Here is a 14,379-nt window from a genome sequence, read left to right on the forward strand (position 1 = left end):
GGGAGTTGCTACCCCATCCGCCGTATTCACCAGACTTGGCTCCTTCAGACTACCATTTGTTCTCATCGATGGGACACGCATTGACGGAACGGCACTTCGATTCCTACGAAGAAGTAGAAGATTGGGTGTCTAATTGGTTTGATGCCAAAGAGGCACATTTCTATTGGTGTGGTATCCATAAGTTGCCAGAAAGGTGGTCAAAATGTGTAGAAAGCAACGGTCAACATCTAGAATAATTTTTTTTCTTTCCTTGTTAAAATTGGTATTTTATTTTCACAAAGTAGCGCTCATTTCATACCCTGGTAGACCTGGTATTCTTTTCGGGATGTCTCGTTTCGGGGAATCCCCAATAAAGTCGCGCTCTCATTGCACATTTTCATAAATATTATTAAACTATTATAATAAACGCAAAACTTATCTAGTAAAATATGCCTTTGCGGCAAGGCCAGCATCAAAATTACAACGGAGTATATGTGAAACATGTCAAACTTTTCAAAATTTTCATTCTGCGTATTATTAATGTAGGATCCGTTTGTCAGGTCGCTGCAATATTTTGCAAATATTAATAAACAAGTATAATTGTTGCCGTCTGACCAAATCGAGCTGAAAATAGAAGGGTGTACATTGTAAAGTAGCTATAATTTAGGCTAGGTTAGGGGAATAAAGAGTGAGGTACCCTGATGATACGCCCATGTGTATGGTCACTGCGTTCATGTGATTCGCAGCATTACTGGAATTTTCCCAGTAATTATCCTTGGTTGAGGCATGAAGTAAAAGAAAGTCGAGCCTCTCTTTGTTAGAACCAGGAAAGAGGGTCAATGGACAGGCGACAACGGTTCTGACAAAGGTTGGTTTATGATGTCCAGGCGTGGCTTGCCACATGGCGGATCGGGAACAGGTCTCTGGTTAGGGTACGCCGCTGGTCTATTGCCCCGGAAAGTAGCATTTAAGGTATTGGAGAAACTGGGATTCTCCCTTTTTTTTTCTCGAGGTGACGAGGCGGCGAGGTGTCGGGAGTGTCATGAAGGAACGCGAGAATCCTCTTAGTTAAGTTAGGAAGTAAGCCCCTAATTGCAACAACTCAGAAATAAGACAAGTTAAGAAAGAAAGAAAAGCCTACATTAACATGAGTCATCACTAACAGTTATTAATATGAATAATAAATTTTTATTTTAAACAAAACTTTGAAAAATTAAATCTAAATATATCTTTACATTTTACCTCATCTGCGTTTCCAATATTTGCCGATAAAAGAATGCGACTTTGATCCCTGACTCGAAAACAAATTAAGTTAGAACAAATTCGAGTACGCCACTGGATCGGGAAAAAAAATGCACAAAAGGTGATTTTGTCGAAATTAAAAATGTTCACAAACAAAAAATTTACGGGGCCTTCAGGAAAACGGTATAAAATGAAAATGAAAGCAGAAAAGGCCCCGACCATGGTTTTTTTCGATCTATTCGGGAAGAACCTGACACCGCCCAATTACGTGGGATATACGACAACCTGTACACGGTGGTTCCAGTAAGGAGGCAATACATCGATCATACTTAATCGGCTGCACATAAATACCCACATGCGTAGGCGAAAAACATAAGAAATTTGTATTTCTTCTTATCACGACTCATGTCTGAATCTTAGTCCCTTGAAGTCTATGGGTTCAAACTCAGGGTGATAAAATCGTTTGTCCGACATACATAGGGCACTTGCAGCTGCAAAACCGTGAGAAATCAGTAGCGTAGCTAACTTCTAAGATACATTACTATTTTGAAAAATAATATACAACTTTAATGCCATACAAGGTGACTCAGAAGACCATGAAGACTGGTGCGCGTAAAACGTCGAAAAACAGATTTTTCTTAAGACACATTGTCTCACGCCTACAGTTTCCGAGATATTGGCCTTAAAAGTATGTAAAAAAAAAAATTAAATACTCTACAGATTGTCAATGCCATAATACAGAACAAGCAAATTTTGAAAATGTATTTTCTTTATTCTTTAATTGCTACAAACTAGAAGCTACTGGTAAGCTGAAAGAGGTTCGACTCAGGGGTAGGTCCCAGTTAAAAACTTATCGATTTCTTCAACCCTAGTTTTTTTCGATTTATTTTACTTTTGGAAATCCGCCAATTTGTGACATAAATTTAGAATTTAAAATACGTCAACAAATCAGAGGCGGGGCTCGCCTATAAAGGGAGTCGAAATACATTTCTGTCCTTTTTGCTGAATCACCACAATTTTACCCTGAACAGGCGTTTAAAATTTTTTATTGGTAAAATTAATCGGTGATGTAATTTACCCATAAAAGCGTTCTATTTGCTATGTTAATTTGAGTGGTCTAGCAAAATTTTTCCCAAGTTCAACTCCCCTAAATCCCCATACAATACCACTTTTTGCTTACGTTGTAGACCTATGGAAATTTAGTTATGATTAATGATAAATGCCATTCACAATTTTTAATTAATGGCGCAGCCTACGTAAAACGAGCCGATTTTTTTAATATTGAAAAGTTGAAGACAAATTTTTGTACATACCTAGTTTTGCCCCTGAGGATTCTCACGGATTGCGACCCTATTTATTCCTGCGAATTCACCAAATTTCAGTGCCGCCCTGAAGTAGCATTTAGAAAATAGCACTCGACAAAGTTTTCAAAAAATCAGTGGCGTAATTTGCCAATAACGGCAGATCCTAAATATATTCATTTGAGTTCTTCCATTCCCCATAGCGCCGCCCTGTTTTATAATAACGCATTCACCAAATGTTAGTATTGAAAAATTGTCATTTATCAGGAAAATGGCAATCACCATTATGTCAAGAACATGCTTGATACTTCATCGTTTCTAGTTGCCTTTCGTTGCTGGCATAGTATAGAATGCGCCACTATTTTGTGCCACCTGAACGAAACCTCATTACACACGTAACCGTACCGCTAGCTTGAAAATCATCATGATATGCCGCGGTCAAGACATACTAGTTGTCCTTAACCATACTGCACTGCGCTGAAATAAGATATAGGAAATAACACTGAAACATTTTTATTATCAGTGGCGCAGCTTGTGCATAAAGACGATTTCGACATATACTCAGTTGAATTTTTACGCTCTCTGTGGGACGGCTCTGTTGTGTAATAGAGCATTCACTGAATCTTAGTATTGAAAAATTTTCATTTGTCGGGGTAATGACGCATTCACCAATATGTCGAGAATTTTCTTTATTCTTCGTCACTACCGGTCGTTTTTCCTCGCCGACGTCATCTATAGTGCTCCTATTTTGTGTTACGCATGAATGAACCGTTCGCTAGATTCTACTATTTCATAGTATTAAGATGGAAATGGGTCAGATACGGCAGATACCGTCTCAACTAACTGAAATGTAATTACATTAGCTATAAAGTTACCAGGACATTTATAAGTGGCTTTAATGATGTTTATGTTCTTTCATAAAGGGGCGTCTCCAGCAATAAACGGCTTATATTAGGTCTTTGACCATTCAAGCGCAATTTACAGTTTTATTCTCCAATAGTCATAAAACTTTATTAAATTTAATATCAACGTTACAAGAATTTTCTTGATGAGAAAAGGTGGCGTTTCATTACTGCTAGAAGCCTGATAAGTTAATCCAGGATATTAATACCTCTTAAGACGTAAAAGGACGAATGCGTATTTCAGTAATGTTATCCCTAATTGATCGATAAGGTTTACTCTTCCGGCACTTGAATGCCTTTCACGAGATGATCTCTTCAGTCTCGTGATCCGAGACCTTGGCTTAGATTCCGAAGCCTTAAGCATGGCAAGGTCAAAAAGTTACATATAGGAAAGGTTCGTAACAGTTCTTAGTCCAAGCAAATATATATTCGCTTCATTACAACCGAATCAATTTCTCTTTTGGTAATGTAATTTCGTAAGCAGTTATTACCATATGGTGCCACACGATTTTCACGTCCTCTGCATCATTAAGCAGCATCGGTCCCGCCGCCTCAAAACAAACATTTTGTAATTATCAGCAATCCCTGTTTCCGATAATTGGGGATTAGTTGAGAGAGGAGACAGGAGGTTCTAATCTAAACTTTTAGGGGGGACATGGGGGCACCTGTCCGGACTATAAAACGACTTCTTGCATATACATATAAAGCGAATAGTGCAATTGTGTGGCGTGTTAGTCGTGAGTGACAACGAGGAAGTGTTCAGTGCAAACATTTGGAATTACGTGACTTGAGCCGGATTATTGTCATTTGCATCGGGAATAGCAAACTCTCTGCTTACATGTAAGTGTTCCTTGTCGACGCACAGGGTGCAGTTATACGCTCAGAAGCAAAAGCTCCGGTACTGCACACTACTTCGTTAAAGGGTGGAAATATTTTCCCCGAATTAAGTTAAAATTTTATTTTATTTTACTAGACGTCCTCTATTATGTGTGTCTCTACCAGAAATAACAATGAAATCCAGCAAAATCTCAAACTTATCCGGAAAAAAAAATTCCAATAATAAGTTAATTTCACAAAAATCCTAGGACGCTAATTAAATTGCCATTGGGTGGCACTAACAGGGTGGCTCTAAAAGATCCGTATAAAATTCTACTACGGATTTCTGAGGCGAGAACAGGGCAATTTACCTTACTCCAGACGTGAACGATTTTCAAAATACAGCATGGCAAAGTGAAGCTCGGACTAAGAGGAAAAAATTTATTATTTGGTTCGTAATGGTACTACCCGAGCAAAATGTCGCGCCGGGGTGATTTTCAGGTCGAGAAGTCAGGACCAGTTTACGTTTTCTATGCATATTGTAGCGGCTGCTGTCAGCACTAGGTGAACTCTAACTAAAGGGGCATAACTTTTTTATCACCCTTTATGCCATTTATTTACGGCGAAATTTATGTTTTCCTACATATTTTATGAAAAAAGGGTGGCTTGGTACAAGTCTCTATGGACATTCCTTCTTAACATATCTGAAGTTTAAGGTTCGCTGCATGCCTCGAGAAATAACTTTAAAGTACATATTCACTCGTTCGGAATCGATGAGTGGTACAGTTAGACTTATCAAAAATCACGGAAATGGATCGTTTGTAAACGTCAAATCCTTGCTCTGAGGTCATGAAAACGCAAATGCGTAAAACTTAAAAATATACGTTAATTTTGCGGAGCAGTGTATGTTCAAGGAATTAGTGGACTTTTTAATGGAAAAGTGTTCTCTCTTTAGTTTCGATTGTTGCAATTTTATTGAAATTTTCTTAAATTGCTTTTTTTGTGATCTAATCTAAAATAAAATCACAAAAAAAATTATGGAGATTTGTAAAGAGTTACTTCCAAGGAATTATTTCTCCCATTTCATTATATGTCGTTATTAACACTACGGCCGCCACTGTAGGTAGCACAAGACATGGATCTAAATCAAAATGAATTTTGATTTCATCCAAGAAAAGTATTTACACTTTTCAGTGATGCAGTGCGCCGTACCGAGACTTCGCGAGTGAGTGTATACAGGGCGGTCCAACGCATTTCGATTTTCAATGTTTCAAAAGAAAATGTGTAAACTCACGCGATCCCGACGACTTTTGATTCGAGGAAGACAATTTTATTCTCTTTTCAACCCTTCAACTTCAACCCCTCAACAAAGATGACAGTTACTTATGAAATTTTAATGGGAGAAGGCTCGAGTGACACCTCATTTTAAAGGTAGGTGTACCCTGATTATGGCCTCAGAGTTTAAAATCACTGCTATTATCTTTGCTGATCTGACAGCTTGTCACAGTCTATGGGGAAAGAGCTTTTACGAACCGACGTCCGTTAAAATGATTCAGTGATATCTTACGTTCAAAGGTCTTCCGACCCTCATTTTGAAGCCTGCAGCTCTTATTTTGATGAATTAATTATTCCCTAAAAGCTTTTTTCCCTCACAGATTTTGACAAGCTGTCATGTCAACGGGGATAATGGAAGTGACTTCAAACCGGGAGATTACAATCAGGATACAGCTAGCTTTAAAATTGGGGGTAACTGACGCCCCGGTTGAGGGGTTGAAGTTGAAGGGTTGAAAATAGAACAAAAGATTGTCCCTTTTGAGGCAAAAATCCACAGGTCCGGGCGATTTTACACGATTTTCATTTTAAATACTATAAAAATTTCATACTGCAAATGAAATACTGGAAAGTTTTCGTTGGACCACCTTGTATATGATCTTGGCACTGGGCGACGTCACATTCCTCCCGAATGAGCTCGGCGAGGCTGAACTAATTAAACATCCAGAACCAACTAGCCAAAAATCGGCATAGGCGATAAGCCCGAATCCAGATTCCAGTCCGACCTGTGGAGGTTATTCGGTCCGTGATCCCTAATTATTTCCGGGCCCAAATTTACTTATAACAGGTCAATGAATCGGTTTAATCCCTGTCAAGACCCAACGAGGTCGAGCTAATTGAAAACAGGGTGTGTGACAATGTCATATCGTTGTTTCCATTCCGGCAAATTTCCCCTAATCTGAAATTCCTACTATGCGGGATCATTCAACTGTTGGGGCCTCAAAATTACCATGAACTGTATGTTTCCTGAAATTAACTACAAATGTCAATTCCTGCCCAGATTTCCAGAGAATTGCCAATGTCGACTTTAGTGAAAACTCCATTAAATATGACACGATTCTTGTAAAAAACACTGCAATGGCACGTATCATTTTGTATGAAAAAGGGCATGTCATGCGTTATTTTCGATGCTCGAGCTTTTCACCCCTATCCAGCCACCCCTAGCAACTTTTCATTTTCAAATGGAAAAGTACCCATTCTAGCATTTCAAATCAAAGAGTGCTCAATAAGGGATATGACCGTATACTCGGAACTAAAATTGGATCTGGTACCCTTAAAAAAGTAAATAATTAGATTCGAATTGAAGTAAGTCACTAGAACATCAAACAAAATTGTGATTCCCACAGTAAATTCTCATGCTGGGCTGCAGTAACAATTTGGAAACGACTCGGTCGTTCCTCGAACGCTTTTATGCGGTTATCCAGTCTTGCGTCTATAATGAATTCTAATTCTGTTTGAATTTTAAGAATAAATCATGTAAATTTTGTGTGTTTTTCCTGCAAACGGGACCTTTTAAGTGGCCCCATAAACGAAAATCGAGAAGTGTAAGATCCGGAGATCGTGACGGCCATTCCATTGCGGCTGGTCCGCCGATCCGTCTCCTAGGGAAAATCTCACCAAGATACTCTCTCATAGCCTTAACATAATATGTGGTCGTGCATCACCTTGTATGTAAATATTATTGGCTACTTGTCTTCCCATTTCTTCCAGGAAAAATTGCGGCGAAAAATAGTGCGTTGTTTGCTATGGAAAAAAAATTGACCAATGAACCGGGACCGAAAATGAAATTCCAGAAAAGGAACTATTATCCTGACTGCCTTTTTCTTGCATCAATTCACAAAATTCCATCCTACGATCAAAATCTTAAGGCGTGTAACTTTTGGATAAGGGAAATTTTGTATGGAATAAGTTTTTCTCGTTTAAAAACATCGCTTACTTATTTTGCAGATGTGTCAAATTCATCGGCAAGTTTGCTCGTAGATTGTATGGGGTTTTCACCGATAGATAAAAGAATGTCTGGTGCTTTGTCGCCACCAGTTGCTCTTCGCGTTCATCCACATTTTGGAATACCTTTCGCAATTCCAGATATTTACCATTAAATTTGAAACGCGCCTCCTCGTAAGCTCTTTCGCGATCTCCGCACCCTAAAAAGATTAAAAATTCGGTTCTTTATCTCTCAGATGAACGATTCATTTTTTGATATTCTAACTATAGTCCATGCTGAACAGCTCAACTACTAATGAATTCTGTGAAAACCGAAATATTTTAAATTAAAAAAATTGTTTGCGTTGAAGACGATAAAGATTTTCTACGTCTTATTGTCGTTTTTTCACTCTCTTTCCAAGTGAAATAAGAATGGATTGTCTATCTGCAAAGCAAAGATTAAAACTTTTAATCTCTTTAGGGTATGGACTTTGTTTCATTTTTTTTTTTTTTTTTTTTTTTTTTTTTTTTTTTAAGGGGACTGTAGATCCAATTTTAGTTCTGAGTATACCGTTGTGTCCCTGATCGAATTATCTCTCATTTGATATAATAGAATGGGTACCTTTCCGTTTGGAAATAAAAAGTTAGTAGGGGTAGCTGGATAGGGATGAAAAATTTGAACGTCGAAAATAATGCCTTAAATGACTTCGTTAAAGTAAAATTATACTTGCTCAAGTAGTTTCTTTTAAATGTGCAGTTATAAAGTTATAAAGCTGTTGTATAAATCGCATACATTTGTAAACATATAAAGAGTAAAGTTATAACTGTGTTACAAAACTTTTTACATGCGCTGTTTAACGCTATTAAGCTATTCACAGAGGAAATAAATTGTAACATACCTAATGGGTATTTATTTATTGTATTTTTCTAGAGTGAAGCATTTCAATTACGAATATTTGTGAGTAAAATTGATTACTACATTCAAATAAAGGCTGACAAAGGTCGAATATCTGTATAAATTGCATCAAAAATTGAAATGTTCATGGAAAATGTATTGTGTTATTTATGACTTTATATCAATTTTACTCCAAATGTCGCCGAAATGCTAGCAAAACGTCGAGTTCTATTATTAATATAAAATACAATGCGCCTCAAAAAACTTATACGAATTAATGATTTGAATTTCTGTCAATCCCCTCACCACCTACGTACAAATAAAAACTGTGCATACTGAGTGACGTTAACTTGCAAACCATTACGGCCTCTCTCAGCATTAGAGCTCAGACTCTACAAAAACATCCGAAAACGAGAACGTAATTTTTCACAAGTGAGAATCGGCGTTGCCAAAAATTCCATTTTCGCCTAAATTTTAGTACTAAAATCAGCGGCTTCTCAATAGGAACTAAAACACTGAAATGGTTTCATTGATTATTATGATTGTTGATTTGTCTGTGTACCATTAAAGGGCCTAGATTTCTGAAGTCAAAATTATTAAACTAATTAACTTTTTAGGAACCGAATTCGAGTACAAAAATCAAGGGGCCACTCTGAGGGTCGCCATACTTTGCCCCTTGTGGCTCGCAAACATAAAAGAGCAGAGGCATCTTAATAGGGCCTAATTCATTCATTTATTGGAACCCTGAGCTTAAATCACCTTCTTCTGAAAACGTTGATTTTCGTAGGAAAAACTACCAGCTGTTTCATAACAGAAACTGAAATATTCAAAACTTTCCAGAACAGTCCAGTGACGCGCCGGCGGAGTTTTTAAAAGGATTATTCCTTATATTCTCAATATCAGTATTGAAAGAAATTGTTCATGCTCGAATGTTGTTTACGCCTCCGATTTCAGCTAATAATCAAAACAATTTAAGAAATTATAAATTTTCTGTTTTTATTTTCGTTCGAACTAAAAACGTACAGAGGGAGATTTCTGACGGCGCCATTAATCATTTTCTCAAATTTAAAAATTCAATTAATATCTCAACAACTTCAAAACCTGCCTACGTCAGTGGCTTTCATACATATTTAAAATGCATTGTGACCCGCTATGAAACAGCAAAGTTTCCAAGTTTTTTGGTTCGTATGCAGGGACATTTCAGTGTAATTTTTAGAGAATTTTTAAAGAATAAACTAGCACGGAACATCACCACCTCATTCTGGTCGTTCCATAGTTCGATATGGATATTTAAAATTTTCATTGATTGAGTTTAATATAATGGGTTAAATTGCATTCTTAAGCCTGAAATCACGACCGTAATTGTTATTTATTTACTAGGATCAAAACCACCATAATACGCCCCTATCCGATAAATCCCCAATTCGACACTAATATTCTGGACCATTTTTCTTAATTACGTTTAACATATTGAACAGGTTTCTACCGTATTTTTCACTCGGAACCATAGCCGTACTTATTTTCCAAAAACCATTAGATTTGAAGAATCTCCATCATTAGATTGAAAATCATGATGATACGCCTCTGTCGTGTCATCGTTCTCTTACATAGGTACCAAAAGTATTTATTACACATCAGAAACCTGTATCACAAGCGTAAAAATCGCCACGATACGCCTCTGTCAAATAATACACTAGTTTGGTATTGACATTCCATTTGTCCTCTCTGATCATATTAATGGTCGAATTCTCGGTGTGGCGAAGCTCTGATAGTGTTGAGTTTGAGTACAAATCGAGATAGAATATCAGGCACAATTAGAGAGACGCTTTTGATTCGTAATACAATCAATGGACTAGCTATAAAAGCAGTTCAATTTATATTCAATCGGGTTCTTCAAATCCCACATAGTACAGCCCTGTTTCAAACCAGCGTATTAAGAAGTCTCCATTTGTAGGCTATGCGGGCATTCGCCATACTGTCAAGACTTTGCTTAATGTTTTTACTATTGGTGTTCTGTGTGCTAACGACGTCATCCAGTATACACTTATCTATTTTTTAGATAAACGAACCTTGTCCGGTGTTATATTATTTGACGGAGTCGAGTTTGAAATAGAGCAAAAATACCAGAGGGACACTGAGTTATTCGAAATAATTATATTAACGATAAACTTATCTGGACATTTATAAGGAGCTATAATGGTTATGTTCTTTCATAAAGGTACGTCTCTGACAATGAACAACTTGCAGTGGGTCCACGGCGATTCAAGTGCGATTTCTAATTTATTCTTCAATAATCATAGACATTCCTGTAGATTACCTTAAATTCATACTGTTGAAGCTAGACAGCTCATTTGGCATCCAGACTTTCCTTCTCTTTTGCACTATGCTTCCTCTCACATTTTTCTGAGGCGGAGTGAGGAAACAGACAACGTGCTCCGTCCAATTTTAAATCTCAGGCAGAATCCCATCAAGTTTAAAATCGGACGCATCATACTGTCTAATAAACGATTTAGTAAAGTCTGGACACGACAATAGAGATATTTAGGCTCTCTGCTCCTTAGGTAATTAAAAAGAGGTGATCAGGAAGAGTGCTGAAAGCACCCTAGCAACTATTATCCGAAGCAAATGCAGAGTTTATCTTGGTTAGTGAAGGCTATAACGGTGAAGAAGTTTGAAATCTATCATGATATGGGATATTACCATACGATTAATACGTTGATAACTGTTACTCGGAGTCCTGAAATAATCTCTTCGAGGTACGTCAGCAAATCGGTATCTACGGTCCGGCATCACACGATCAACACGATGACGATGGTCACGAAGTGACTCTATATAACGCACATCCTCAAATTAATGATGCAGATCGTCTGCGAGATATAACATTGATCGAAACTGCAGACGAACTGTATGTCCCTGAACTAGGACAACCAGAGGAGTCTGCGAGGAAACACGGTCGACATCTAAGTTAAGATGGGCATCTGAAACGTGGGGACAACCGTCGGCTGCTCATCAAAAATCAGAAAGAGGGTGGAGGGTGAATTAAAAAGGGCATAAAAAAATACAAAAGGTGTATTGACTATCACGGATAATCATGTTTGGCGGGCTGTTCCAGTGTTCGCCAAAATATGCCGAACAAAGGCTGATGTTCCCCTATCCTAGATCGATGACGATTAGTAAGATCTTTTGCCGGTTTCTTCATGCAAGCGGCGCCGCAGGTAAAATCTCTTCTATGTGCATGCTGAATGACGCTAGTTTTCAATATATTCGTAATACTTTAATGACATAGAAGCAGTGATGATGGTGAGGGATTGCGAGCATTTCACTAAAATTAGTCCCATTTTTAGTAACGGAAGGCCGCCATGCATTAGTGTCCCTGTAGGGTCAGTTTTTTCATCATCAAGGATGGGTCAAGCGCCTGGACAAAAAGTGATAAATTCTAGGCAGCTGTTATTAAGCGTTATGGAAAAATCTCGCAGGCGGCAGAAGCATTAGCAAATCACAGAAAGATGAATTTGCGTTTCTATGTGCATATCCTGTTTATTCTCACTTCGGGGAGATTAATGTCGCCGGGTCCGTACCAGGCGAGACAAAATCTCACGAGCATTCGTCCCGGCAGATTACCACACAACACATTAGGACAAAGTACTACCGGTGTTACCGCGTCCGGCGGTACCAGAAGCTGATGTAGACTTTGTTTGAAACACAACACTTTACACAGGGTGTTTCATAATAAACCGACAAGTGGTCAGGGGACGTAGAGCTTGTACAAACAAGTATTTAGAGCGAATAAAGTTAAGTCTGAAATGGCTTCGTTTTCGAGATTCGAGGTTTTTAATTATTTTTTTCTTTTTTCTTTTTATTTAATATTTCAAAAACGGTTTGGAATATGGACATAAATTCAGGACACCCTAAGGCAGAATAAATGTGTACGTTCCCGAATAGGCAGAATATTTCCATTTACGCCGGTGGCGTCAGTGCGGCCATTCAATCGAGAAAAAAAAATGATACGCCACTGACTTTTTTCAATACGAATATTTTTTTCATAATATTCCATTAATCCTTAATAAAAAAAGGCCTCTTAGTGTTTTGTTGCTCAAAGAGTCCTTTTTGAGATAATTTTTTTTTTTAAGAAATTAATTTGAATTTTATTTTATAAGATGTGGAGGACATGAAGACGGACAATTTTATGTCCACATCTCAAACCGTTTTTGAAATATTAAACCACACATTTTTTAAATGACAAATTAAACGTCCTGTATCATGAAAACAAAGCGATTCCGGACCTAACCTTATTCGTTTTAAACACTTGTTTTTATGCGCTCTAGATCCCCTGAAAGTTCGTCGGTACATTTATGAAACACCCCGTATATTAAGAATTCGTCTAAAAATTCAGTGAAAAAGTTTTGAGTAAAATGACATTCGTTTCGAGATACCCCGTGTGTATTACATGCATGGGCATTACAAAAGCGCAGACATTACACGACACAGTGGCGGTGCACAAATCATTATTCCCTCGCAAAAAAATACTAAAAATGTCGTCTAACTTAAATATCGTCTCATTTGTTTGACTTGAAAGTCAATTCCGCAAGCAATTTAACGGCAAAATTAACAGCGAGTGCGAATTAACTTAAAACTGACTCATTAAACAGAAAAAACTAATTAATTTAGATTGATGAAATTTCTCCTAAGCGGGTTAGTTGTACGAAAATTAATGACACTAAAATGATAATTGCCTGCTAACTTCAGAGAACCCCTCCAGAAACAAATTGCCCTGCTGCTTGGGAATCATAAGGGCGTTTTCGCCCTTAAAACCGTTAAAAGCCCGATGGACCAAAATATTGTGCCTAAAACGCGACCGCTCAAGGTTCTTTATGCTTTAAAACGTGATTTCGATTTAATTAAGGAAATTGTTAGCATTTTGCGTTCCTCCTTGACATTCAAACACATCATTAATCGCCAGTGAAAGTGTGTTATTTTGTAGACGGATCATGAAGGCTTACTGCGTTAACTTGGCTGCCATTTTCCTGTGGGCTGCCCAGGTCAAAGCCGGACAACTTTATTCAGGCTACAACAGCCTCATTTCGACCCCACAGTTAATCGCGCCGCACCCCTACGTGCAACAGCAATACTACCCAACTATTAACCCTCAAGGGTAAGATTCAGCTACGATAATGTATTGTTCAAGGCAAAAAGTGGATTTTTCAGACAACTGCTGAGAGCCAGTCCCGCAGCCCTGGCTAATTCAGTCGAAGAATCTTCGGTACCGAGTGATCTGAGAAAGTCCGACAATTTTTATAGAAATCCCTATATTGGTAATGCTCTGGCCAGGGAATCGTTGAATTTGAATAAGGAGAACTTGGTGCACGACAGGGCGTCAGAGCAAATTGACAGGAGTCAGATTTTTAAACTGATCAACAATCTGAATAGAGTTCACTATGAGTAGCGCGCACTTCTACATGGATTATTTTTTTAGTATTTATTTATTTGTTAAGGCTGACTTGTGTACATATAAATGAAGGACCAGAATGAGGTTAGTATAAAGACTAAAATGTTTGTTTAAGTTTAATTCCACTTCCCTGTTTGGTTCAGCAACTTTCGAAGAGAATCAGTGAATGGCAACGCTGCAACTCCCTTTTGTTTCAAAATGTGCCAGGGGTTAAATGGCGTGACGTTGGCTATCGCCGGGAGAGCCCCGTTGCCGGATTGTAAGGAACGTGTTTTGATTCGCTGCAATTTTATTTTACTGAAAACTTTTCGGTTCATGTAACTTTCTTACGGAATCAAGGCACACGAGTAGGAATATTTTTGCGACAAAACGTCCATATCGTTCTCAATTACGTTACGTGATGTACTTCTAAATTAAATGATAAAAGCGTATGTGTGTTTCCTAATTCTACCTGTGTCAAATATAGTTCTGGCCTCCAGAGATCGGTTTCCAATCTAATCGAAAAATGTTGCCATAACTGTCCAGACTTGAATTTAATATAAC

At 37.9% G+C, this 14,379-nt stretch overlaps 2 protein-coding genes across 5 annotated transcripts in view; one reads left to right on the forward strand and one right to left on the reverse strand.

Moving 5' to 3' along the window:
- Sol1 overlaps window positions 1–14,379 on the reverse strand; it is a 161,017-nt gene that overhangs the window by 127,894 nt on the left and 18,744 nt on the right. Inside the window, exon 1 of one of the 4 annotated variants that reach the window (XM_066300476.1) lies at window positions 2,535–2,727. The exons of the other annotated variants lie outside the window; for them this stretch is intronic. The gene's annotated coding sequence lies outside the window, so the exon portion shown is untranslated. Of the gene's footprint in view, window positions 1–2,534; window positions 2,728–14,379 lie in introns of those variants that run through there. 4 annotated transcript variants of the gene reach the window in all.
- On the forward strand, window positions 4,028–13,943 carry LOC136349140 (uncharacterized). The gene is made up of 3 exons (XM_066300497.1): window positions 4,028–4,264; window positions 13,372–13,542; window positions 13,596–13,943. The coding sequence occupies exons 2-3, from the start codon at window positions 13,379–13,381 to the stop codon at window positions 13,831–13,833; spliced, it is 402 nt and encodes a 133-aa protein (XP_066156594.1). The 5' UTR covers window positions 4,028–4,264; window positions 13,372–13,378; the 3' UTR covers window positions 13,834–13,943.

This window comes from Euwallacea fornicatus, chromosome 36, assembly GCF_040115645.1.
Source record: "Euwallacea fornicatus isolate EFF26 chromosome 36, ASM4011564v1, whole genome shotgun sequence".
Lineage (NCBI taxonomy): Eukaryota > Metazoa > Arthropoda > Insecta > Coleoptera > Curculionidae > Euwallacea > Euwallacea fornicatus.

Bases quoted from the DNA above. Each gene is read 5' to 3' on its own strand.
- LOC136349140 (XM_066300497.1), top strand. From the start codon at position 13,379: ATGAAGGCTTACTGCGTTAACTTGGCTGCCATTTTCCTGTGGGCTGCC. The intron at 13,543-13,595 runs GTAAGATTCAGC...TGGATTTTTCAG, and splicing joins CCAACTATTAACCCTCAAGG to ACAACTGCTGAGAGCCAGTC.